The sequence below is a fragment of the Python bivittatus genome, unplaced genomic scaffold (assembly GCF_059951505.1).
Source record: "Python bivittatus isolate LINGU-HERP-01145 unplaced genomic scaffold, Pbiv_v1 ctg000590_np1212, whole genome shotgun sequence".
In the NCBI taxonomy this organism is placed as follows: Eukaryota; Metazoa; Chordata; class Lepidosauria; order Squamata; family Pythonidae; genus Python; species Python bivittatus.
In genome coordinates, this window is record NW_028277086.1 from 8,928,618 (window position 1) to 8,956,260 (window position 27,643).

Here is a 27,643-nt window from a genome sequence, read left to right on the forward strand (position 1 = left end):
GAATCCATAAAATTTTATTTTCCTTAGGAAGGAATGCTTCTTCCAAATGCTTCTTCCAAATGCTGCTTGCAACAATCTATGTACTAGCCACAAGAAGCACTGAAGATGTTACCTAGCCAGGTAACGAAACATTTGCAAGAAAACAATCAAGCTCAGAGAACTCCAAGGACTCCACAGCCAGTTAGGTCTCCAAGTCCAATCTCTACTTAGTGCAGAAATCCATACTGGACTATCCCTGACAAGGAACTATCTGATCTCTGCTTAAACAAATCCAGAGAAGTGAACCTCTCCATATCCTTTAGTTGAGCTACCCCTATCATTTAGACCAGTGTTGTCCAAACTTGGCCACTTTAAGATGAGTGGACTTCAACTCCCAGAATTCCCCAGCCAGCATGGCTGGCTGGGGAATTCTGGGAGTTGAAGTCCACTCATCTTAAAGTGGCCAAGTTTGGGCAACACTGATTTAGACTTTTGCCTAACATTCAACCAGAATCTGCCTCTTATAACTGAAGATCCTTTATTCTGTGTCCTGCCCTCTGGGCAAAGGGGTTCAAGGGAGGTCATATGATCAACAGTGTGACACTAAACTATCAGTTTAAATCTCTTTTGTATTGCAAGGTGATGCACGTATGAAAGAATCTCTGGTTTTTCCCATTTTCTCCCAGAGGGTACCCAGGAGACGGATGAAATACTCGTGTCAGAAGTATGAATCGCTTGCTTTCAGAGAGCCTGGGGGCCTCCAGGACATTGCAGGTCTCAGATTCATTTCACATTGTCATTTACTAGTGGGTCTGAGGTTGCGTGCTGCCTTACGGCAACAGACAGTTCCCTACTGATCCGTCAATTATGCGGTACTAGTTTAATTGTTATTCTACTTCCTTCAAGCCAACAGAGATTCCTCTTTTGAGAAGACATTAGTCCCATGTTCCAGATGCACTTTTTCGACCCGATTATGTTTGCAAAGCCATGCATTTAAACTGTACCACCATAACAAGAAATGAACGCACCTTGGTTTGTGCATCATTGAGGGCTTTGGCAGGCAACTGGCGAAGGCATGAGACAAGTTCAGCACTGCTGGTAGATGGGCAGCCCAGCTCGCGAGCCAAAACAGCAGCTTGTGCCCGTGCTTTCTCTTTGCTGAGTGTTACTGCAGGAGAGAAAGCAGATCCTCCCTAAAAAAAGAAAAAGGGGAAAAAATAAAGAGAACGAAGTTGGCTGTGGATCTGTTTACTTTCCTAGATGCATGCTTTTAAAAGACATTAAAAACCTAGAAAGGAGGGGGGGGGGAAACACTCAAAGGAGTTCAGCAATTTTATTTCATTTCAACCACTGGCTAGAAGCATTAAAATATACACATATACCACAAATGCATTATTTTAGCAATTTCAGTGAAGTTAAAGCATGTCTTCATGTTTCAGTTCAGTATGTCAAACATCAAGGAACATGTCTACCAGGCATTTGTGTTCATGGCCAGCCAAAATTTGCATGCATATATGAATACTCATAATGCAATTCCCTTTCAGGGTAAACACAATTAGGCAGAGCCCAGAAAAGGAGTAAGAAATATTAAGGCAAAGAAATTAAAGGCCTGAGCTAAGAAAAAGAAAAGGAAACATAGTTAAACCTAGTTTACACCAACACCAGACCCTATACTTGTCCATATTTTTCTATCTTTGCAAACCATTTTTCTTCTGTCTCATCAATACACAGCTTCATAAATGCCTTTAAATGTCTCAGTTCTCTCTTTTTGAGACTCATCAGCTCCACCCAACCCTGATTTTCTCTCTCCTGCTCTCTTCCTTTACATTATTTCTTTCTTCATGACCAAAGTACTTCTACGCACTTCTTTTGTGCTGGTCTCTCACATTCATTCAACACCCCTTCGTTCTTGATCCTATCCCTCTTGGTTTACCTCGAACAAGTACCCTATTCTCACCGGATTCAGCTTTTATTCAACCCAACTCTCCTTTCCAGATTGTAGTTCTGGTTCATGCATCTCAGAAATGATAGCTGAGCTGGGCAAAGCCAACCCTAGAGAAGGTAATCCTTTCCATACATGCATAGAATATGCATTGGTAAAGTGAAAGAAACAAAAACCTGCCCTAGCACCACTAAGCTTAGTCACTTGTCTCCGTGGCACGCCAAGTCTAAGACTAGGCTGTAAGTCTACCCAGAGAGGATCTGTGTTGATTAAACGTACGCGCCGTCCTTATAAACTGAAAGCATGGCATGCATCGAATATATCATTCCATGCTTCAAATGCATTAGGTTAGCACTGTTTAAAATTGGAGATAAGACCACGTGCTGGGTCAACAATTGGAAAGGGAGACCCATTTTATCTGGAGTAGTCCCGAGTTAGTGTTTCATCATGTTTTAATCGCATTGTCTGCAAAGGTGATATTTGCAAAACAGTAGCAACCTCTTAATGTTGGTTTGCATTATGCTTCTCCTTTTCTTCTTGCTCTTAACTGACTTCCCCATTTCCGTAGCTAGAATTTTTTAATTTCATAGGAATGACATCTTCATCTTAGACAAATACTATTTAGTCAACTTCAAAGGGACTTCTGTTTGCATGAAAGAAAATGAAATATAACCAAATATATCAGCTTTAGAATAGCAAGGCTAGATGAGCAAAACCCCTAGTTTCACAAATGATTAAATCTAAGTTTGGAACATGGGTTAGCACAAAAGGTTACTGAAATCTTATTTTTTAAAGAATCACTCCCTTTCCATCCAACCCCCCCTTAAGCCATGCACAGAAATATGATTGGCTTTACTTGGCACATCTCTTTTTCACTGACACCTTGAGTAAGAAGCTTAAAGATTTTATTGTGCATAACACAGCTATTGCTAGATGCAATCTGGAGAAAGATGGATATGTTCAGAAGCTGCTTGACACATAGTTTGCTCAATAACTCTCAAGTTTAACAAATCCAGCTCCGGGGGGAAAAACATTTTGAGAGGTAGAATTTTGAAAAACAAGGCTGAAGGTTGAACTGAACCCTGATTCCTGAGTAGGCATCTACACAAAATAGCTCTGTCTGGGTATGGGTCTTCTGCCCAATAAAATAGGATGCTCTCCTCACCCCAGAGCAAATTCAGAATGTTTGCTTCAGGGCTCATTGTGCTAAAGCATGCACTCCCTGATTATTTCTAGCAGCAAATTTGCAACATCCTCACTGTTGTGAACATTCTTCTGGTTTCTGTATTATGGGCGACTTCCTCCATCTACATGGTCTCCGGGAAAGTCTTGTGCTTTGCATTTACATTTAAGAGTTTGCTACCTAAAGTCCACTTCTGAGCAATAAGAAATCTGGAAGCACCAGTTTTACCCAAGATCTAGTTCCTGTGCAAAGAGGTTGTATAGGCTGATGTGATCTGGGGTAACAAGGTTGATCATCCAAACACACAAAGGCTGAGCTAAAGAAGGAAATGTGCAGCATTAGCAGTCCAAAAGATTTCTGTTCCCCTACAGAAGAACAGAAGTGAGTTCTTCAAGGACTCATTGTACTACAGCCCTTCCACACAGTGAGCTGAGTCAGTTCTCTTCAGATCCAGTTCCCAGCACAAAGTGTCTTCTTGCTTACTCAGCCCTTGGAGAGTGGAGAAAAACAAATCTCTACTCGTCACCTAGACTTTCTCTGGTGCAAATGCCTTCAAGAAGGCTAGTCTGTAACAAGCAGGTCAGTTCCAAGAAATCTCTCCTATTGGTTGTCACTTACCTTATTTCAATTGATGGAAGCACTTTGGGTACAGCCCCTGGAGAAAATCTGAATTTTGCATAGTGCAAATCAGCAAAAATCGCATTCACTTTATCATCTGAGACAGTTTGTTAGTACAGTACTGCAGTGTTTTTTATATATATATACATATTATTTGCAAACTTGTGGAAAGTTTTGCAACAGTACACAGCTCCCAAGATCTCAACGCACAAGACCTTTCTGCACATCTTCCCCTAATCCATTTAACTCTTCATGGACATCACTCTGCTTTTATTCTTTGACATATAAATGTCCCAGAATGCAGACTTTTAAAATCCAAATTCCCCAATGCACATTTTAAAAAACGTAATTATTGGTATTTATGAGCATTGTTAGAAGCTCACTATCTTTAAAAAACTGGAAGAGGTGGATTTTTGATTTGAAAAACTTGAAAACTAGCGGGAGCTCAGTTGATGCTACCGTACTGTTTATGCTGCTATACGTCCACTAGGAGTGAAACACTTCAAATTCTCTCCAGACTGAATCCATATTGGAGTTCTTCTACATCCCTGATTTTGGATAAATAATTTGAACTAAGACAATATCAGTCAGGTTCTACAGAACAGGGTACGGAATTTGATATCTCCCAAATGTTTCAGACTACAACCCCCACAATTTTTTAACCTTCTGGCTAGGACTGTTTAGAATGTGGACAGCCCATAGTTGCCTACTCATAATACACAATGAGAGTAGATTGGGGAGATGCTTCATCGTTACCCCTGGAAGTTGATGGCTTCTTCTGTGACTTGACCACTTCCTCAACCTAACAGAACATGAGCATCATTCTTACGTTTCTGAAAATGCATTGCCCCATAGAAAGGAAGCTGTTTTGGATACTGCCCCAACATTAACCCTTACCTACAGACCCAATATCCATATACTCAAGTTTATGAATGATGCAACTGCACACACAGATCAATTAATCAATGTTGAAGGAACTGTGCTAGTGTAGAACAATGGGCTTCCCTGTCATCTTACTTGGAGTTCCCTGTACTGCTGGCGTCATGTTCCTTCCATCATATTTACTTCACCGCCCATTTTAATCCCTTGCATAACTGAGAAATTTCTTTACTATCCTCCAGAAGAGCTCAAAGTAAGTCAAAACCAGACAAATATTTATGGCATAGAGACCTAAATGTTAGATGTTGTAAGTGAAGAATATATACTTCTCAGTTAAATATATACAGCTCTTCTATCATCTGGAGAGCCAGATATCTCAACAACCTGCTTTCCTTCTACTCATCCTAAATCCTACCACACAAGGGGAAATACAACATCAGCTGTTAGATACCCCCTCCACATTCTCCCAGTTCCTGCAACTTGGTGGTGGTGCAACCCTATCCCACCGCAAATCCAACTACTTTACAAATGCCAGAAACACAACACTTTTTCTTCTTGCCTAGCTCTGCACTGGGAAAAATGCACATATGGGTGCAAGTCTCCTGCCCTTTCATCAAGGATGGGAAAGGCTGATTCCCCACTGCATCCCAGTGAGCTTTCTTTTCTGGAAACGAATACCACCAAACTTAGTGGGACTTACAAACATGGATAAGGTTTAGCCCACAGTTGGGCAATGCAGAACCTGGGATAACATGTTGCAAACCAATCTTCTTTTCTCCTAGCTCCTAGCACCTTTCTCCACAAAGTTGCACTGCAAAAATTCAGGAACAATCCAACAACACCCCCAAATGCAACAACCCACAATTTTCCTCAGGAGACTAAAGCAAATGGGTGCATTCATCCTCCAAGACGTGTTAGGAGGGCCTAAAAACTCCCAATCTGTGCCTCTCTTCAGTGAAAAAAATGTATAGAAAGTCCTAGTGCTTCGTTAGTTAGTTAGTTAGTTAGTTAGTCTGACTGATTGATTGATTGATTTTGAGGGCACCCAATTCCTCAATAACTCTAGGTAGCTTCCAATTAATACTACATGAGACTATTCACTGCCAGTGTGGTCATCTCAGAGAAAAGAACAAATTTGTCACAATATGTTTTAGGATAATTACTAATTCCAGCCCCTTCCCAAAATAAATAGGCAGATTATACAGAAAGGATCTATATAGGAATATATAGATATAGATATATGGAAAACAGGACCACCCTCAAAGAACAGCACATGCAAGTAAGGAGAACAGAAAGAGTGTCAGGAGATCTAAAGCTCAGATCTGGCTGATGTTGGCAAAAGTTACTAAGAACAACCCAAAGGGCTTCTTTAGGTATGTTCAAAACAAAAGGAAAAAAATCAGTACAGTAGCTGCTCAAAGATGATGGCGGAGAATGGTAATCGGTAACAACAAAAAGACAGAAATACTCTTTTAGTTCCATCTTCTCCATCAGAAAATGTGCCTCTCACCAAACAAGTGTGAACAAGCAGGACTGAAGCTTGAAACTGATAGAAACAAGGGCAGGGAATGCCTATTTACTTTGAATGAGTTTAAATCTCAAATGAATTGCCTGCAATGATACTGAAGGAACTTATTGATGATCTGGCTGACCATTTATCTTGGAGAAATCACAATAAGTGAGCTAGCTACCAGATGACTGGAGGGAGGAATGTTGTCCTTTTTTCAAAAAAGGAAATGAATGATCTGGGGGAATACAAACTAGTCCGTCTGACATCAATACTTGAGAAGATTCTAGAGAAGATCAGGATGATCAGGGACTAGGAACTAAGTCCTATGAAGAGAGTTCAAAAGAACTGGGCATATTTCACATGAGCCAATAATGTGATGCAGATGCTAAGAAGGCAAATGCTAATTTTGGACATATTAACAGGAACATAAAGTACAGATTATGAGAAGGAAGTGTCCCATTTTACTCTGCCATGGTCAGGCCCACTTAGAATATCATGTCAAATTCTTGGCTCTGCAGCCTAAAAAGGACACCAACCTGGAGAAAATTCAGAGAAAGGCTACCAAAATGTGAAGAGGCTGGAAACCAAATCATATGAGAAATGCTTAAAGAAAGTGGGTTTACTGTATTCAGCCTGCAGAAAAGGACATTGAAGTGAGATATGATAACAATCTTCAGATAACTGAAGGGTTATAATTTAGAGGGAGAAGTGGACTTGTTCTCTGTTGTCCTGGAGGGCAGGACCAGAACCAGCAGATTGAAACTACAGAACAGTAGATTCCTATTAGATATTAGGAGAAATTTCCTGATGATAAGAGCTGTCAACAGTTGAATAGGTTGCTTCATAAAGTTGTGTGTTCCTCTTCACTGGAAGCCTTCAACCAGAGGCCTAGAAAACCATCTGCTGAAATGTTTAAGCACATCCAGAATCAGAAAGACTGAGGCAGGATATGATGGCATTTTTCCAGTGTCTTGGAGAAAGTCACACAGAAGGTCCAGAATTTCTCGTTCTCTTACCAGAGTACAGGACATGGAATAATGGACTTCTGTGACATAAAGGCAGAGTTTGAGTTAGGGGGAAAAAATCCTAATAATAAGAGCAGTTTGACAGGGGCTCCAGATACCAAGGGAGGTGATGACCTCTCTTTCATTGGGTGTATTCAGATGGGTGCTCAATGCTTTAAATTAAATAAAGTACTGAGCAGGGAACTGAACTCAGTTCACCTAAAGAGCAAATTCTAACCCTATGAGTCTATGGGGAGGGGCCTAAGCAGCTTTATGGACCTTTTGGAGCAGAGAAATATTGAGTGAGGAAAGGACTAAACATACACACTCAATATTCTCCATTCCCCCCAAATTTTTTAAAGACTTCTCTCCCCTTTTGGGTGCCCTGTAACGTGCTATCTTGTCATATCCCATTAGTCTAGCTTTCTACAATTGGGCAACCTTCTAACATAGGAACTACAATTCCCGTTACTTCCAATCAGCAGCCCCCTAGTCATGCTGGTTGGCAGCTGACCCAGCAGAGTTGAGTCAGTTCTCTTAGCCAAAAAGTTATCTACGTTTTTCATAATCTCTAAATTTCTTGTAAAATGATTTCTAAAGAACGGACAGTTGTCAGGCCTGGAGCAGAAGAAGACTTTTGAATCTATACTGAGGAGAGTTCTAGGGCAGAGAGTGCACTACAAGGCACCTATGATGTTAAAAAATTGGGGTTAGCTTCTACCATCTGAGTTTTAGTCTCAGTTGTCCATGTCTGCCTGACTTCTTCTCCTGAGTCTTTTGGGTTCAAGTGCTTGTCCCACACCACTTACCCTGTGAGCACTTGGATCTGCTTTTCACTTAGCATCCTGATGCAGCCTGCCACACTGAGTTAGCAAGTGGAAACCAACCAACTTTATAAATATATCAGCAATATAAACAAGTGAGGGCCATATGTGGTTCATCCTATAAGAAGAGGTGCCTGCACGGAAAGGCTCAGTACTTTGCTTTTCTCACAGCCGCATCTGTCACTCACCGCACAGTCACCCAAAAGTACGTGAAATGACCTCATCAACAGTCCTACCCTCCTCCGAAACCACCTCCTCCTTAGCCATCCTCCTCAACTGCGAGCAACAGGAACCACATCTTTTGCAAGAACACCGAAGCCTTCCTTATTTCTAAGAGGAAGTATGTGGTTTGTTTAACCAGTGCTGTGCTAAAAGATAGGCTGAGCTTCCCCAAAGCCTTATTTTTGGGTCAGCTGTCATCAGATCTGGAGCTGCAGTTCTTTCTAGCCTTTTCACACTGTTGGACAGTTGGATCTCAGGGGTAAAGAGAGCAAGAGAAAAATTGAAAAGAAGACACAATGGTTGGCATCTGAAGGCAAGGTAAGGATCAATCTTATCCATCTCCAGGTAGACAGATTCCCCCTCTGCTCAGCAACACAAGGGCCCCTTGCTCAGTCCAAGGAAGCTGGAAAGGATTTATCTCTAAAAAGAGTTCAGGCCTTAAGTAATCCTTTAGGGTCATGCATACATTTATGGATCTGACCTGCATCTGTAGTTGGTTCTGCTCATCCAAAGCAGCCAGAGATGCAGGAATGTGCTTTTTCATCCAAGCGGATTCCACAGGCGAAGGGGACAGAATTCTGCTCCGTCCCAACAGTTCAAATATGTCCTTTCTTGTACCTGGGCTAAAGGAAAAGTGTTTGCAACAATAGAGAACAGAAAAGTAAGGCACCTACCTCCGTGCCTGTTTTCACTGTGAACACAAAGAGATTGGCATCTCCGGGTACTTGCCAACATCCACACTTCTATGGGAAGGCCATTTGTAACCACAGAAGCCTCCCGGACCAGCTGTTCCTCTTCTGACTGCTAGTATCTGTTTACCTGTCCTCCTTGAACAAGCAGGCAGTGGCCATAGAGGAGAAATGGAAGCACACTGTCACCTTGCCTTCCATCGGGAGGTGATGAGATTGGATTCAGAGGACAAGTGGTCTGTACTTATGGAAGCACCCCTGGGGAAACTTCACTTGGAAGAGTGGCATTTTCTTTTTAAACAAAATAAATAAAGAGGCAGTGGTAGAAATAGTAAAGAGAGAGTGGGCTTGCTTGGAGGAAGAGAGGGTGTGTGGAATCCTAAAGGCAACATTCAAAGGCCTACCCAAATATGCTGTAAACAGTTGACCTGTAAGTTTATTGAGAGTCAGTTTGATGTAGTGGTTAAGGCATCAGGCAAGAAACTGGGAATCCATGAGTTCTAGTCCTACCTTAGGCACCAAGCCAATTGGCTGATCTTGGGCCAGTCACTTTCTCTCAGCCCTAGGAAGAAGGAGGCCAGGGTAAACCACTACTGAAACCTTGCCAAGAAAACTGCAGGGACTTGTCCAGGCAGTTGCCAGGAGTCAATAATGACTCGAAGGCAACCCCCAAAAGAAATGTCTATTGCGTATGGACGGTGTGGAAAATGGATTGCAAATATGGTTGTCTGTCTCAGGCTCAATTTGGCCCTAAGTCAGGGCAGAAAATTTTGGGGGTGGATTGACAAGGAGGGGGCGGCTTGTTTTTCAGAGAGGCAGAAGGCAACACACACACACACACACACACACACTTTTCTTTTTCTTCACATTACCTTTTATCAATTTTTAAAATTCTTGTGGAAAAACAACAGCAGCAATCTCTGCCTAACCTGCTTATCAGAAGCAAAATGGGGGTGAAGTTTGCACATATCATGAGCCTCCAAATTCTCTTGAATTGCCTTCAACACTGTCTTCGGGTTAATTCGGGAACAATTGTGGGAGTTGACTGACACTGCAGGAAATAATGAACCCAAACTTTACAAACGAATTACCAGTGTCAGAATTGACTCAAATGTAATTTAACACTTATATGTGTGCGAGAGCAGGAAAACACACACGAACAGAAAAGTGAGTGTGTTCGTTTCCTTTTCAGAACTAAATTAAGAAACCCTTCAATAAATGTGCTAAACCAAATAAACACAAACATCTCCTAGCAAGGCCACATGAGCCCAAGATTCCGGAATGAAAGACATTAAAGGCAATTTCATGTCACAGTCTTGACCTTTAGAAGTTTACTTTTTCTCCCCCCCCCCCCCATTTCCCCAGGAAAAAGAGGTCAGTATTAAACCTCTCTTCTTTACTGCAACATAATTTGGATTACCCCTGCATAGAGTTTTAAAATATGGGAGGAGAAGAGGTAGAGAAGACAAATTTAACAAACTCGTTTGTGTAGAAGTACAGCTCTCTCGGGAACTTATGTGATTTTTAAATATCTGGGCTTTGGAGAAGCATGTCTGGTTCCTGCTGAAATCTCCTGCAGGATTCTAGGGACTTCACCTACTTCATGGATTTCCCAGAGATCATAGAGTTGGAAGAAGGCATTTCAGTGATCAAGTTCAATTCCCTGCTGAATGTAGAACTCCAAATTAATACATCTCCAATAAATGCTTATCCAGTCTTGGCTTGAAAATGGCCAGCAAAGGGAATTCATCTATTCCTTAAATAATTGATTTCCACCTGCTCTTATTGTTAATTCCCCCCCCCATCATTCCACCAGAATCTGCCTTCTTGTAACAAGACCAATATTCCATCTCCAAACTGGGGATTTGACCTTCTTCAGGGGTCCCACAGCAGACATCTCTCCTGGATGCATTATACAGGTGCCCTACGTACATGAGCAGTTAGATGGGTCTTGTTCAAAAACAGAATTTTTCAAAAGTTGACATATGGAGAATGCATTCATCCTTATTTAGGTCACTGTAACATCACAATTGCCTTGTAAACCTGAACCCTCCCGTGTGTACGTGCGTGTGTGTGTGTGTGTAGATAGATACTGGACCATAAACTTTATATCTATCCTACAAAATTATGAATACAGTATTCATATGCCAAGTTTGAAAAAAATTATCTTCAAAATCTGATGTTCCATGCCATCATCAGTGGACGACATAGTTTCATACAACAGTTCTTTGTTGCCACCATTGTGATAGCTTGACAAAAGTTGTGAGAATTTCAACAAATATATGCATGTTTATGCAAAGTGTCAAATACTAAAAAAATGCAAAGTTTGTATATACTTTCCTCATCTTTCCAGACGTCGCTATCTTTGTGTTGACAAGAGCACTTTTGGACTTGAACTTTTCATATTTGCTTTACCTAGTTCTGAAAAAAGCACTTGGAAGGAAGCCAAGAGAAGAACAATGGGGAATGTTGTCAAAACACTGAAAACTGCACCTGAAGTGAAGAGTACATCTTGGCAATCAGGTAGGTGTTTTTAAAAAAAAAACTACGATTCAGGACGTAGGAGGGGAAGGAAAAGTACAGAAATCGAATGATAACTAGACATATATGTTCTTGTGGACAACCAGTCCACAAGTTCACATGAGATCATAGTTGGCATCAGTGCTTGGCAGTGCACCAAATGTTGGGGTTCTAGTAGTCCCGTTTCTGGCCTCTGCCCCAATGTCCTCTTCAGTTGGTGTTTCAGACTGTTATGTGATAGGCAGCTGAGCAAGGAAGCTGTCATTTTAATTCTGCACCATTCCTTTCTGCACAGTCCCCTCTTTCTGCCAGACAAGCCCATATTTATGTTGAGTTGCTGGAATTTGGGTTCCTCTTCTGAGAAATTGCTTCCTTCTTATACTGGGGAAGAAGGAAAGAAGACCAAGAACTCTCTCTTCTTCTTCCATCTTACTCAACTGCTTGCATGTCATATTCCACCAACTTGCCTGCCTATAATTCTTTTGACTTGTATCTACCAGGCTTAAATTTCTACCTACAACCAACTTCATGATTTCCCTGTATATCTCTGATCCACCAGATCCCAACAGTTTTGAAACAATTTACCCCAAAAACTTCCTTTTCCAAGACTATCCCTAGGAAATCTCTGCACTAGCCCCTGAAGTTTAGTTCACCTGTACCCTTTGTGATAGCCCATTTAGTGACTTCAGTGTTTCTTCATTTAAGTATCTCCATTTTATATTTCATTTAATTGTATATTATTGTTTTCTTTCAAAAAAAATATTGCTAGCTATGTTAAGCATTCAGTTGAAAGGAAAGGAAGACCATCAAAATGAATAAATGGATAGATTAATGAGTAATAAGATGCTGTTTTAGAAGGCTGTTTTTACTTTTTGACTGAAATCGTCAGGAGGCAGAAAATGGAGTCAGACTAAAAGAGAACCCAATTTAAGTTTGTTCTTTCCAGTTTTTACATTAGGGTTTTTTTTTTTAACTTTGTGAAAATTCATATATCTTTGTGTGCATCTTTCCCCAAATGTAAGCATATCTGAAAGCAATTTTGTCTCCTACTGTATACTTGAGCACTTTCTACTACTGTACACATTTATGTACACAGTTTCCCCTAAATTAAGGATTTGATATTCAATTTTTAACTGTAAATTGTAATTAAAACATACAAAAATGCTGTTTTCAGCAAACAACTCCTCCAGTTTGCATAAAGAAGTTGTAAATTTCTTGGAATGAATTATGGGGCCCACTAAGTTTTCCCTCCTCACCAATTTTCAACTAGTTAGAGCTACATCTACTTTGTATCTTCATTGCATCTATTGGTCAGTCAATCATTTTATGTTCTAAAGCTAAGTCTTTTTAATTTTTTAACTTTTTTTCAGCATTTAAGTCTGATAATACTTGATAAGACTATTAGAGATTGTTCTTTTAAAATATGTCTTCAGTCAAAAGAACAAATATCTTTTCTTTTTATTATTTCTAATGAGATGATCAGATCCAGTTTGTACTTAGGCCGTGTCTTTCTTGACTGCTTAACTATTTAAGGACAGAGCCATATTTTCCTTCCTGTCTTTCCTATATCTTCCCCATACGCATCTTATCCATGTAACATATTGTTAGAGTTGTAGTTGTAGCTATTCTACTTATAGTACAAACAGATTGATTTATGAGATTCTACATGAGACCGCACATCTTTATGGTAGCGGGACAAAACGGTACTCTCCTTTTCCACAAGCTTCTATCATCATGGATACGGTGCATGACCATAGCTTATTTTTCTTGGCAATTTTCTTTCAACATGTTACACCTTTCAGATCACCTCTTCTCCCTTTTACCCTTATCAGTTTTCTTGTTTCAGTCTAGTACAAATATGCTAATAGCCAATTCAATTCTCTGACAGATGACTCCTATGTATATGCAAAACAGATTCATCAGAAGTCTTCAAGAAACCCTGAAGTCTGAGCAAAATACTATTTATAGGGAAAATATTAAGTGGGTAACTCAAGAGAGGTGAACAAAGACTGAGCAATTTTAGCAGCTGCAGAGAGCTGAGCATTTATTCCCTTAGACGTACTCCCTGAGAAGGGGTGAGAGAAGTAGAATCTCTTTGAAAGGAGTATAACTGGCTTGAACCATGAATCGATGCCAGCTATACTATCACCTACAGATAAAGCATTACTTTCTGGCCCTTAAATGGGGTGGGGGCAGGGAGGAATAACATCTTTTCTAGATCTCCAGGAGACAGCCAAATGTCCCTGAGTAATCTACAAGCAGGACAATTCCTGCTGTTGTTCCTCAGGATCTACTGGAAGGATCTGATTGCCATACATAGAAACCAAGATGGTTTAGAATTGTGAGTGGCTGAACTTCCCCAGGCATGGCAGGTGGATAAGTGGAGACACTGGAGGGCAAGTTGAAGTCAATCTATGTAGGAGCTCAACACAGGCTCAGCACTCTGCAGAGTAATAAAACTCCATAAAATGTTTTATGTGAAGCCAAGCTAGCACCAGCTTTGCAGTTTAGACCTCCTGCTACCCTTCATATGTCATCTGTAACAATCTCTGGTACAATGGGCAATATTTATCCTGACATTTAGCCCTGGAGGCCCATCTTCCCCAACCTAACCAACTAATAAATGTTTGTGATGCCAAGAGCCGTACTCCAAACCTTCTGCTTGCCAAATTCTCATTGTACTTCTGAGGCAGGATAGGCCCCATATATGGACCGCTTGATCTCCATCTGCTCTGCTGCAAGCTAAGCTGAGAGCTTTCCTTCTCAGATTTTTTCAGCAAGAACAAGCACGAAATCCAAAGTTCTGTAAGCAAAGCACTGAGATACAATCATTCTGCCCGATCTTAATTCTTTTCCCACCTTAAATATGCAAAAGGAAGTAAATGCTGTAATTTTAATTTTCCTCCTTATGATAAGAGTGCCCTTGTTTTTTTGCATTAATAATAGTGGCTGAAGTCAAGCCAAGAGGGACTTGACCTAACAGCCTAACTGAACAGGAAGATGACCTTGATTTTTCTGCCTTCTTGTGGTTTTTCATTTTCCATGGCACCATTTTAAAATCTAAATTTAATCTTGTATCCTTAACAAGATAACAGTGTGCTAATAAAATCAGCTTGCTATCTTGTGATTGGAACATAACGGCCCAAGACAATGTTCTCTACAAATGCAGTCTCTTTTAATCAACTTAATGATATTTACTGTTCTAAGCAGTTGCTATGGAACAAGGACACAACAGAATGCATTCACTTCTGTTATATGGTCCATTTTCTGGATTCTCCCAGTACACTGGACCATAAGCTAGCCAAATGGCTGGGTGCCACAACAGATTAAGCCAAGTGCACATTAAACAAGGTTAAAACTAACAAAGTCTAGCATGTTGTGAAAATGCGTCCCCCTGTTTTGCATAAGCACCTTGTGCAAAAACAGTTAGTATAGCATGAAAATTAAGAAATACGTAGGCGAAATACGTTCTTCTATTGTTTCTCTTGCACTTCAGCTATAGCATTCTAGCACCGCTTAACGTCTTACCTCTAAATAAAGTGCTTATGCAGGCCTATGACCGTAATATAGATTTGATCGATTGATTGATTGATTGATTGATTGAAATAAAGTGTTAAAATGGGTGTTTACAACACTCTATTAGGTCTTTTAGTGGACCCAATGGGATGGCCTCCTTCAGTCCAAAGGAAACTTGGAAATTAGCACTATTCAATGGACATAGTTAATTCAAGACTTCAAGACAATGTGTCAGTCCCTATCTTATATTTCCTTGATTGATTTATACCCTGCTGTACTCAGTACTTAAAGCGGTTAACAAAATTTCAAAACAAGAACAGAATATAATATGTTAAAAATGAGTAAATAGAAAAAAGCAGTAATGCTGATGCAATCCACAGAATCTACCCCAAAAATACGTGTGGTAGTTTATTTTGCATGTTCTGTAGTTTTTAACTGTAACAGGTCCTGGGCGTAATTAATCAATTACAGCAATTTTACCTAATCTTTTATTTTTCAACCCAACGTCCCTTTACAAAATCTTTTCCGGCCTAGCACCACCTCAGGCTAGGTACAGGCCAACACTTCCTATTAGCAGTCAAAATATGAGTAATATCTGACATAAGAGGAATTTTCACTGATTATTACTGATTATTTTTATCACGCCTTTTTATTGCACTTAGGTTACACATTCAATTATTAGTACGCTTTATTAACACACATCGTTATAGCGAAGTAAGGAAAATAAGATTTATTGCAAAACATTAGTGTACTTGATGTGGTAATCATACTAGCCTAATTAGAAGCAGCCAGAAATCACGGGATTTATCTCCATATGGTGTGTAAGTTTATAAATTTATTTATTTACATATCAAATTTGTCACCACCCATCTGGTTGAAATGACTCTGGGTGGTTTACAAAACGGTTAAAATCAATTTAAAATTACAACATGCAATAATCTTAAATAAAGAGAAAATAAATAGATCCAAGGATAGAGATAAAATTGGCAGTCCTAATAAATGTGGTTTATCTCTAGGTGTCTTTTAGCCACTGATAGACACATAAACCACATTTACACCCCATTCAAAAGAGACAATAAAAAAGCTAAGAAGGAAACAAAAAGACCAGAACACATCATCTCCAGCAGCCCACACCCAGATAAGCAGGGATTAACACCAGGCAAACAATCAAGCAGAAAATCAACTACCAAGGGAAACCCCCCCCCCTCTCCAACACAGGCTGGGCAAGCTACTATAGATAAACGGGGGCAAACCCCACACTCACTAGCACTGATGATGCTACATAGGGTAATGAAATGTCTGCAAGCAAACAACCAAGCTCAGAGAGCACCAAGGACTCCATGATACCACATCATGCAGAAGATGCCAAAGGGGAGGCAGAAACTTTTTTCACTTTCTCCTAAGATTAGACCTCAGACTCACTGGCTGAAGCCAAACACAGGGTGCATGATCGACTGAAGGAAAAACTTTCTTTACTCAAAATAAACTAAGGGATGGGTTGCCACCAGCTATAGTGAAGGGAATCACTTTGGATGGCTGTCAAAGTGGACTAGAAAATGTTATGGAGGGTAGGCTATCAGTGGCTGTGGCTTCAATGGAAGTTTAGCCCTCCATGAATACTAGCTGCTGGGAGATCACAGTTGAAAAGGATGATCTCCTCCAACCCTTCCTTGTGAGGTGCTTGAATGCGTCTGGGTAGCTATCAAATCTCACAGAATATCGGACTAGATGCCTCCTAACATCCCACACTTCAGGGATCTTCTTATGCTCTTATTTTGTAGAACATGTTAATCAGACTCAAGCAACCACACTTTGCATTGCATTAATTGATTGATTGACTGACTGACCGACTGACTGACTGATTGATCAATTCTGCAGGTCACAGAAGTGATTTTCTTGCTGTTCTTTATGACTATCCTACACCGGATATAAGCCAGCCTGTATTTCAAGTTGGGGAGAAACTACGTGTGATATCAGAGTAAGTATGCATCTTTTTTTTTTTAAGGCTTTAAAACATTTGTGTTGCCGTTTGCTATTCTTCTTTTATGATTCTGACTATGTTGCATTATGTTATATATTTTTAGAGCAGATGTTATCTTTGGAGGAATAGATTTCTAACTGTTTGAGGCTTTCAGCTCCATCTATCTATCCCCGCCAAGAACATGTGGGAAAAATCCTCCCCCCTCAACTCCAGTAAATGATGTTAAGAATTTTGTAAATGCAATTTTAATATTCTTCCATATCATTTTTAGTATTCTACAACCACCCCACTTTTGTTATTTGCAAACCTAACAAATAATTTTAAAAGGCTATTTTTCTGAACCCAAGAATTACTGCAGCATAATTTCTCATATAATTTAGTAGGAGTTTAGAGAGGTGGGAGAGAGTCAATAACTTTTGTTGTGAGAAGTTGTCACAAAATTGCTTCCCTATTTTATCTCTGGATGGTTGGTGGGGACGTGGCAGAGATGGACAAATTAGGCCTGGATTTAGTTGCCCCCTTGAAATCAGTAAGACAATTACTAACAGTAATTTCAGTAGGTCTACTCTAAATCTGGACCTGTATTTCAGGACTCTTTTTTTTTGCCATTACTACAGTTCTTAGTGAACAGCCTCTAATGAGCTTCCATGGAATCAAAAAGTTGCCAGTACCTCAATATTCATCAGTGACCCAGTTCTCCCTGTGAAAACAGTAATTTTAGATGGCTAGCTGCCATTCGATTCTCCCAAATCGTGCCAAATGTAGGGTCATTGAGCTGAAGTCCTCTCCACGCAATCTCAAATCAACAGATAACTCTATAGGCATGAGATGTCCTGTCTCCACTGCCAATTCCCATCCTGATTTTACTGCCTCTGTTTCAAATCTCAGTACTCCCAAGATTTCCCTCCAAGATGATGATGAAGATGATGATAATGATACTTGTAACAGCTTATATCCCACGACAATACCTTTAACACCATTAAACATCTGCCTATCCCAGTTCCTTGGGAAGGACTCAATAGGTGGATAAAAATGCCAAATCCAGTCTAAACATCTAGCTGACTATGTGGCCAACAATAATAATAATAATAACAACATATTAGATTTGACACAACTGCAGATGCCCTTGGATGATGTCAGAATAAATGTATAGTTTATGTTAATGTGTAGCTTTAACACCAGAACACCTAAGCCTGCACCACAGGCTGAGAACAAGATGAAGGCAGAATTGTGGCGACACTGCAGAAAAGAAGAGGTTGCCAGGACACATTTGTGTCATGATTAAGTGCAAGTGAGGAAAAACCTTTTGTCTCTCATCGTGGAAAATTAACAGAGCAACCCCCAGCCAATATGGTTGGCTGGAGCATTTCTGTTGCCTGCCATTCCTGCTACATGAATCTATTATGGTCCAGCAGAAGACCTTTTGCCAAAAGCCATTTCAGAGATAAGCCTTCCTAGAATCCATGTATATTCCACAGAAGCCACCTGCAGGAGACACCTGGAGCATGAAGAATTGATGGGAACAGAAAAGGGGCCCAAATAATTCCCAGGTGTACAAAAAAGGAACTAAATCATACATTTTATGGAAAGCCCATAGAGATCCCCTGGGTTCTAGATTACTGGATCAGGAAGGAAAATGTCTTCTTTCCTAACACCACAAATGGCAATTAGTATAGGTGATTTCCAACAAATTTCCCTCCTCTTTTCTTCTATATTAGAAACAGACAAGGGGGCGAAAGTCATCTTTCCTGTGTGCAAATAGGAAACAGTCCATCACCCTTGTGTAAATTGCCAGGAAAGCACCCGTTTTTCTCCACTCAGGTGTTTCAAAGCAGGTGACTAGGAATGCTGTTGGTGGATTGTTTTTTCATAAACCAGGCCAAAAATAAATATTTTTTGCTGCAGTGCACCTCGTGTGTACCAGTCAAGCCTCTGAGCTCATAACTGACGAATGTGACAGTCAAGGCATGATGGAACGTCCCTCTTCCTGTTAGGCTCTGCTCTGGCCTACATTACAAATGTTATGAGAGCTTGCAGAATACAGCTGTGGCCCTCTCCAGCTGTAGGGCATCAAACCACATCGCTGTTTCCTATTAGGCGAATGACAGAAATGGGATCCATCATACGTCCTTTAAGCGCCTGCTCTTACATTTCCATGATGATATTGTGGGTCAAAAGGTTCAAAACTCTGACTAACGCACACAGACCCTACAGTTCTGGGATTTGCTAAAATTAGTACGTTCCCCCGTTACTGCCTTCATCTAATCTATGTTTCTGGGTCCTCCTAAACATGATATTTATACATCCTTCCCAAAGTAAAGTTGATGGCTTTCAGTCAGACATATAAATCATATTAGGCACATTTTATAGAATGTTTCCACCTCATTGGAGATTTCAGTTCAGACGCGTTGACCAATTGTTTCGGAGATATTTATAAAGCCTGTAAAACTAACAATAGTTCCTTAATTTTACCTCCTAAATACTATGATAAATATGCCTGTCTCAGTCAGTTTAAGGCAACTGGAAAAGTTTTCGGGGGGGGGGACCCAAATCACGGGATATATTCCACATCTAGCTTCTGGGACTAGAAGCATCCAAAGTGCTTTCTGACTCTGTGATTCTACTCCTTAATTTTAAAATGCTTTATTACTTTATTTGCTTTATTACTTTTAAATGCTTTATTACGATATTTTATATCTTTCTGCCTGCTCTTTTATTATTTTTTACTTACTTATTGGTTAGGTTTATACCCCATCTTTCCTTCAGAAGTTCAAGGTGAACATAGCACACTGTTCTCACACTTTTCCCCACAAAAACACCCTATGACAGTGTTTCTCAACCAGGTCAACTTTAAGACAGGTGGACTTCAACTCCCAGAATTCCCCAGCCAGCATTGTGGTCCAACACCTTAACTATGATGCTACTCAGTTTGCTGTACAATTTGTTTCGTTCTGTGAAGGGCAACATACCATCTGTTTATTTTATCACCCTGGCATTTCTATGTCATGGATTACATTTTGCAACATAGTCTCTTGTATAACTGTCAGATGTCAGTTCCAGGCATCGGGGTGGAGAGGTAGGGAAAGAATAGGTTCAACCAAGTTTAAAAAACCAAGGTGCTCCTAGGACTGTTTTAAAAGGTGCTAAACTTCCTAAAAAAAAATCACGTATCGAATTAAAGAACAGCCACAAGACTGCATCAATATTCCAGACTGTAGGGCTAGTGCACACCTCGTCTATTTTATGGCTTACAATGCACACAAAGGAAACACACACACACACACACAATGAAAAAAACATGTGCATCCAGAAGAGTAAAACAACCAAACAACCCAAACCAGCAAAACTAACAAAGGCTCAGCATCCATTTTAGCTCCAGGCTGGGAGCAAAGCTATGTTTTTAATGACTTCTGGAACAGCTGCAGATTTGGGGCCACACAAATCTCTGGGGGAACGCTGTTCCAGAGCGCAGGCATTGCAACAGAGAAAGTGTGCTGCCTAGGTCCCGATAGATGACACCGAGGGGACCTGGAGTTCACCCACGCTGCTCAATCTCACTGGGAGGACAAAAACGATCGGAGGGGCTTAGTTTGCATATGCAAAGAAGCTCCTCTGAACGAGATGGGATTGCCTCAGATGGAAAACCCAGAGCATGAAAGAGAAGTGCATGCAGAGGGAGGCTCTTCACACTTGCAGAAGGCGCTTCCAATTTGTGTATCATAGCAGGGCTTGGTTGCATAGCCTCATAACCATCACACGCCCTTTTCAAAACATCTAATGGTTTAATTCACTATTGACACATAAAGTTAAATCATTGCCCTATGAACAATTCTGTCCATAACATGCACTATGAAGAAGGGAGTGGAAATGCTTAAGGACAGAGTAAGAGCTAAGGCAACTTCTTCAACTGGTTGTCCTCCAGGATGTGTTGGATTTCAAGTCCCATTATCTACAACCTAAATGAACCTTTGGCCACATAGGTTAGTCATTAGGGATACTGAGATCAGACGATTTATCTCCTTGAGACACTTTAAGGGCCTTGTCTAAAAGGCCTTGAAACTAGAAGGGATTTCTGTATATGCACTGCATCTCTGCAGAAATGTCTTGGACAGGCCCTTGCTTTTAGAAGAGGGACCATGTTTTTCTGAAGAGATGCTTTGCATGAACTTTCATCAAACTGAAGCATCCACTTGGACTTTTGCATGGCCCTAGGGGGGCACTCAGTTGGAGAAAGCTGATGTAAGACAAAACAATTAAAAACTTCTAAGATTTATCACAGGGAAGAAAACTTCCTTTGAGACCGAAAACTGAGCTGTACATTGCATCTCAGTGGCAGAAACCAAGAGTTTGATGGGAACGTATTTCTGGATGCCAATGTTTTTCTGGATGGGGTGGGAGGAGAGACATTACCTCATCTGGAAACAGGAAGCCTGATTAACTTTTAAGTCAAAAAGTTTCATTAAAAAACTAACAACCACCACCCTCAGGTAGAAAGGGGAAGTCCACCCAATTCACTGTTGATGAACCTTCATCTGCATTCTCATGGCTGACGGCCCGGGGGGTTGCTGTTGAGACCAGTTCTAACACAGTTTGTTCATGGTGACTGTTTTTGCCATGCCTATGACAGCTGCTTCCTCTTTTCACTTTTGCAGCGAGGGTGCCTGGTGGAAAGCTTGCTCCCTCACTACAGGAAAAGAAAATTATATTCCGGAAAAATGTGTTGCCAGAGTTTACCACGGGTAAGGAATTTCCCCATGCATAGCTGTGCTTACACAGACAAGTACACGCACATGTTGAAAATGCCCACTTCTATAGTCATATTTATATGAGTGTGACACGTACATCAATTACATTTTCCACTCTCTCTCTAATAACTAGCAATCAGCTACTGGATGGGAAATCCAGCTTTGTAAAAAAATAAAGAATATTTCCATAGACACCTTAACTGGATTTCCTGAGCTTATTGTGCACGTTGGTGAGCAAAACTGGTTTCCTTTCCCCCTGCATAATTCTGACATATTTCTCCTTTGTTCTTCCTGCAGCTGGTTATTTGAAGGTATAGGCAGAGAAAAAGCCGAAGAACTTCTGCTCCTTCCGAATAACAAAGTTGGCTCCTTCATGATTAGAAAAAGTGAAACGACGAATGGTAAGAAAAAGCCAGTTAGGGAACCCTGATCTGCTTTCCCATAAGCCAGGATGAGGAATGAGTGGCTTTCTCTATGCACCTGAGCCGCAACTCTCATCGTTGGCCAGGCTGCCTGGGGCAGATAGGAATTAGAGCTCAACATCTAAGGGTGGCTCTTTGGGTGTTTGATTTAACTATTGCAACTTCTCTTTTCCTCCAGGTTTTTATTCGTTGTCAGTCCGGCATGTGGACGTGAAACATTACAGAATCTTCCGCTTGCCAAACAATTGGTATTATATCTCCCCTCGGCAAACATTTCAGTGCCTTGAGGACCTCGTAAACCACTACTCTGGTAAGAGAACGCCCCAATCGCCTTCTTTTCCAAGATTAGAAATACAGTTTGTCAAGTTATCCTGGCTAGGATTTCTACTGCCTGCCCATTGCAGCATTTGGTCATTCCTAGGGTGTAGAAATGACTCATCTGTCCCCTTAGAGTCACACTAACGCTCCTGCAGCAAACAAAGAAGTAGAATGATGCTGCAGATAATATGGGGATGTTCTTAATCCACACTACCCTACAGAATGCAAACATTTTCCAAGTGGATAGTGGGAGTTTTGATGGCTGTGAACACTCTCCAGAAAATCCACTGCTTTTGATAGTTCTCTTGAACATTGGCAGCTACCATAAGCTGTTTTTTGGAACATTTGGTTTGGCTGGAGGAGAAGGAGGCTCTTGGTGTGACAGTGATAGACAACAAGAAAGGTCAAGCTAGGAGATGACATTCCTGGTAGCTAATGAAGCCTTTTTGTTGACTTCAGTCTGACTCCATAGAAAAAGGAAGAAAAAGCATGTGCCTTTGGAGCAATGAGTTCCTTCAGAGAGAGCAATGGCCAACAAAATTGAACAAATAAACAAACAAATAAATAAACAGAAATGGGACCAGTGAACCATATTGTGCTGATAGTACCATTGCTCCCAGGCTAGGTACAGTCAAAAGGAATCTTGCCTTATTCTAAGGTCACTTCCATGCCTTTTGCTAAATCATGGTTTATGAATAAGCCATGGTGATTGGGCTCAGAAAACATGCTATGCCCCATATCATAGCTTAACATTGGTTTGGTTCATACACATGCTAAGGCAATAACATGGTTCCCACATTATACCCCCAAACTACCCATTATCAGATTAGCTAATCTAGTGTGCTGTGTGAAGCCAATCACTATGTCAAAAAACCTTGTGGTTTAGGGCAGTGCATGCATCATAGTGATGCATGGCTAGCAGTGGCAACATTTCAATGGAGATGTGCATTTCAGCTCAATAGCCATCTAAAAGTGACAAAATGTTGGGAGGAATGGCATCTGCATTCAGAGGTCCTCTGAAGGTTGATGCCATCTGCATTCAAATACTCATATTCCTTAATTAGTTCTGCACAATCAGGCTTGGAGAAAGGAGGCCAGACAGCTAACGTCCTCCCCAAATACTCACACACTGTCTCTTGAAGACATCTTCAAAACCAGCCTGAGAAAAACTGCCAAAACTTTCATCACTTTTCCCATGGGGTATGTGTGTGAAAGAGTTTGTTCTGCAGCAATATGTTCTATTGGACATAGATAGACATTCAATCAGAAAGAAATGACTCATTGTAAAGTGGAAAAGCATTTCCACTGGTATTTTCTCTGAACACATGTCAAGACAGTGCTAGGGCAACAATGGCCTTGAACAGGCCATAATTTTGCAAGCATTGTTCCTATGATTTCAGATTATTTAAGATAGTCTTAGCACTCTGATGTGCATTCAGATCCTTGCAATCAGAAGACACCATCAGCTCCGTGCAGGAAAAGTTCAACAGCTCAGAACAAAAGAATGAAAAATCAAACGAAAACTTCCATAGAACATCCAAAGACAAAACTGTGCTAACGTTTGCCAATTAATGCGAATATCGCATGTATTTTAAATGGTGTGAAGCCACAAGATTTGCCTACAACAACCCAGCCATTTCTCACAAACAATGCAAGCCGAAGATTCACATCAAGGAAAAGGAAGTATGGTTTCACACTCAATGGTAGATAAATATCAGTACTCAATGCTTATATTTTAGACCGCTCCAGTGGATTAGAAACTCTAATTGCCCAATGACGCCATGGTAATCTGTTTCTCCATCACTCATCTCAAAACATTTTGCTTTTTTTAAACAATTTAAAATAGAGGATGTGAAAGTGGAAGTCATATGATAACCTGCAACTAATTTTAGTTTTAACCTGTTTTGCATAGCTAGCTTTTTCCATGTTCACCCTGACAAATCCATTACCCAAACTGATTTTTTAATCAGGAGGCCAACTCAAATGTACACATGAAACTGTCATTTGGAAATTGTCTGAAGCTCTGGGGTTTCTTTTTTAACACAATGGAGACAACATCCTCCTATCTCCAGGCGTGTTTAAAAAAAGAAGAGTAGGGAAAGGAAAAACCATTTATTCCTCCTTGTAGCATCTGAGTAGCTACTAAAACTATAGTAGTTAATCTTCAGAGCTCATTTGTACACTTTAAGCAGTCCAGATGATTTCTTGCAAGCGTGTTAGGGAGGAGTGCCCAGTTCTAAAGCACATTATGACGCCTGGAGTAATTGTTCCCTGTTCACGTCTGCTTCTCGTCTGTTTTATTTCCTACATCTGCTTTTATTTTAAATGTACATTTTCTGTCATTTTAATTATGGATTTGACTTTTTTTTTATCCTAAAGAGTTTAAAATATCCTTTCCTGAAAAAAAAAATATTTTGAAATACAGTACGTTTTCCCATCAAAACTTCTTTTTCAAATGTATTTCTCACTGGAGAACTACATCTATAGAAATAGAGATAAATAAATCTCTTAGATTTGCTAAATTTTTAACTTCTTTACCTTTACTCATTTCTATGTTAGTTTAGGAGTTTAATTTTAAAAGTTAAGCCCAAGAACGGGCATACATTTCCTTTTACATTTCTCTAGATCAGTATTTCTTAACCTTGGCACCTTGAAGATGTGTGGACTTCAACTCCCAGAATTCCCCAGCCAGTCTGCTGGCTGGCTGGGGAATTCTGGGAGTTGAAGTCCACACATCTTCAAGCTGCCAAGGTTGAGAAACACTGCTCTAAATAAATACAGTGTATTAGCAACTTTCCCCATATAAGCAGCTTTCAAAGCAACTTTCCCTGATGTGGCATTTTGTACACTATTAAACCAACCCTAAACAGTCAAATAGTATGCATATTTGAATATGCACTTCCTTATTTATTATTTTATTAAATGTATAGAGCCGCCCATCTTGCAACGTGACTCTGGGCTGATAACACAATAAAAATATCAATAGAACAAAAAAACAGTAACAATGTAATAAAAAAAAAAAAAGGGAGAAAAAAAGATGGCTATTGAGGGTGAACCAACGAACAAATTCACACAGCTCACAAACTCAACTACTTCCTGACCCCTCGACCTGATCTCAAGTGGAATGGTGTTCCAAAGACTTGAATAAAAGGGTGTACAAAAAGGTATATATAAGAAGGTGCTTATGAATCAATGAAGCACCTTCTATATACTTTCTTGTACACACTTTTATTGGAGAATTATGCCACGCTATTTTGCACAAACGTGAATTCTGAAATTTGGTTTCTGTTTATGTACTTGCGCTGGAAGTGCAAACGTGATGAATTTTCATTAAAATAATTCAAACCAATTTCTACAGCGGTGTTCCACACATTTAAATAAGAGGCATGGCTCAGATTGCTTTGCTCAAGAATTCAAAAGATCAAAGTTCCTCAAGCATCAGAGACAAAGGGTATCCTTGCTCTAATTCACTTCTTCTTTTATATGATTGATGTTACTTATTACTCCTAGTTTTAGAGAGGTCTACTGCCCTGGCCACAGGAGATAGCAACACCTAGTTGACCATGGCTAATCTTAAAAAAAAAGAAAAAAATAACTAGGCAGGACTGAACCTGGATAATACTTGGATGACAGATATTCAGGAAATGCCAAGGATGTAGGCTAGACTGGGAAATCAAAAAAAGACTCTGAAGGAAGGCAATGGGAAATAATTTCTAGAATGCTACCGAAAAAAAAAATGCCTAGACGCACCCATGTAATCCCGGAAGTTGACTTCAATTTGCAGAATACTCTATTTTTCTGCAACCTCCAGGAAGTGTAAGGCTGGACAGCCTGCTACAAGTGCTTGCTGTATTTTTAAAAGATGATTATAGGTGTTTTTACTATAAATGCCTCTGGAATTTATAGTATAGCAGGGTGATTTGGAACTGCAATGTATCAATAAATAGCCCAAACGAGAGGTTGAGTTGCGTGCATTTTGCTTTTGTTTCCATCTGTAGAGGTGGCCGACGGCCTGTGCTGTGTTCTCACAACGCCTTGCCTCACCCAGCACACCAGCATGCACGAAGGAAGGAATCAAGAGCCCCCCGTGGTGATGCGTAACAAATTCAGGTGGAATCATACGCAAAGGTACTTTTTGCCTGAGATAAGAGATTTTGGATATAATCTATTTCAAACTGGAAGTAGAACAAAGGTCTGAGGTGGGACAGTCCTAAATTCTCAATTCTGTAATGGAAATAAACTATTCAACATGATAAACACAAGCTTGCTTAGTACCAGGCCTTGTACAATGCTTTGGAGCCAGTCAGGACTTAATTTAAGTGAGATGTATGCCAGATGGCACTGGTCACCTTGGAAGTTAACCAGAAGAGGTTGGGGTCACACATGCGTGTCCTTATAACTAGGCATAGAAAGCTTCCTGTTCAAAGGATTGCTAAGTGCTGGATATAGGCCAGAAAGGGGAGTTGTGGAATTTGCATTTTGTGACCTGTTTATTCCTCTGAAGTCATGGAGAGGTAAAAAAGATTGCTTTCAAAAAAACAAAGAAAAGAAAGTAGGGAATCAATCTGTAAAAGAAAGCAAACATATATGGACGAAGCAGGCGGAAGCAGGCAACTGTGTTAACCCAAAGAAGTTGGATAAATTCCACCTGCCTTTCTCCTATTACTGTTTTCCACCGATCTAGCGAAGCATTAAACAAAACAGCTAGTGAAATACTCTATTCTGTATCCAGAAGTTTTATGCCACTTTCTTTTCCCCTAAGGCCAAAGGAGTGTGACGATGACATTGTAGACATGCTCAGATTGGAAGACTCTGGCCTCAGCTACGGTCTCCGAAACAGCATCGCTTCTTACCTTGCCCTAACTATGGAAGAAGATCCTTCTTTCGTGCGAAAGAAGGCCAAGAAAACCCAATCTATGATATATCGGAGCCAGCACCCACCCCAACCCAATCTCATGTATCATGAGGACTGAATCTGAGAAAACCAGCTTGGGAGTTACCAGGATGGAACTGAATTAGCACTTTGATGGATCTTTCTGCACTCTTGGAAATACCATCAACATCATTTCTAGATAATGAAGATCTCATCTTCAATCTCACAGATGCCCAAATATATCCATATTTATATTTATTTATACAGATGGGGGTCCTTTGTAAGATATGAACTTTATTAATGTATGATCCTCTGATGAAACTGGAAAATGCGTGCACATGTATGTATGTGTGGGTGTGGGTGTGTTTATGTATATACATCTCTCATGATATTAAAATATTTTAAACAATTGAACACT

The 27,643-nt window shown here is 40.3% G+C and overlaps 2 protein-coding genes across 2 annotated transcripts in view; one reads left to right on the top strand and one right to left on the bottom strand.

The window, feature by feature from the left end:
* Positions 1–27,643, bottom strand: part of TG (thyroglobulin) — a 141,063-nt gene that overhangs the window by 28,988 nt on the left and 84,432 nt on the right. The window contains exon 38 of the mRNA XM_088149267.1: positions 1,008–1,172. Coding sequence (XP_088005393.1) covers positions 1,008–1,172 — 165 coding nt within the window. The remainder of the gene's footprint in view (positions 1–1,007; positions 1,173–27,643) is intronic.
* Positions 8,289–27,634, top strand: SLA (Src like adaptor). Its single transcript, XM_007426109.4, has 8 exons — positions 8,289–8,479; positions 11,270–11,373; positions 16,765–16,864; positions 21,520–21,606; positions 21,910–22,013; positions 22,213–22,344; positions 26,351–26,480; positions 27,115–27,634. Exons 2-8 carry the CDS (start codon positions 11,310–11,312, stop codon positions 27,323–27,325), a joined length of 828 nt encoding a protein of 275 aa, XP_007426171.1. The 5' UTR covers positions 8,289–8,479; positions 11,270–11,309; the 3' UTR covers positions 27,326–27,634.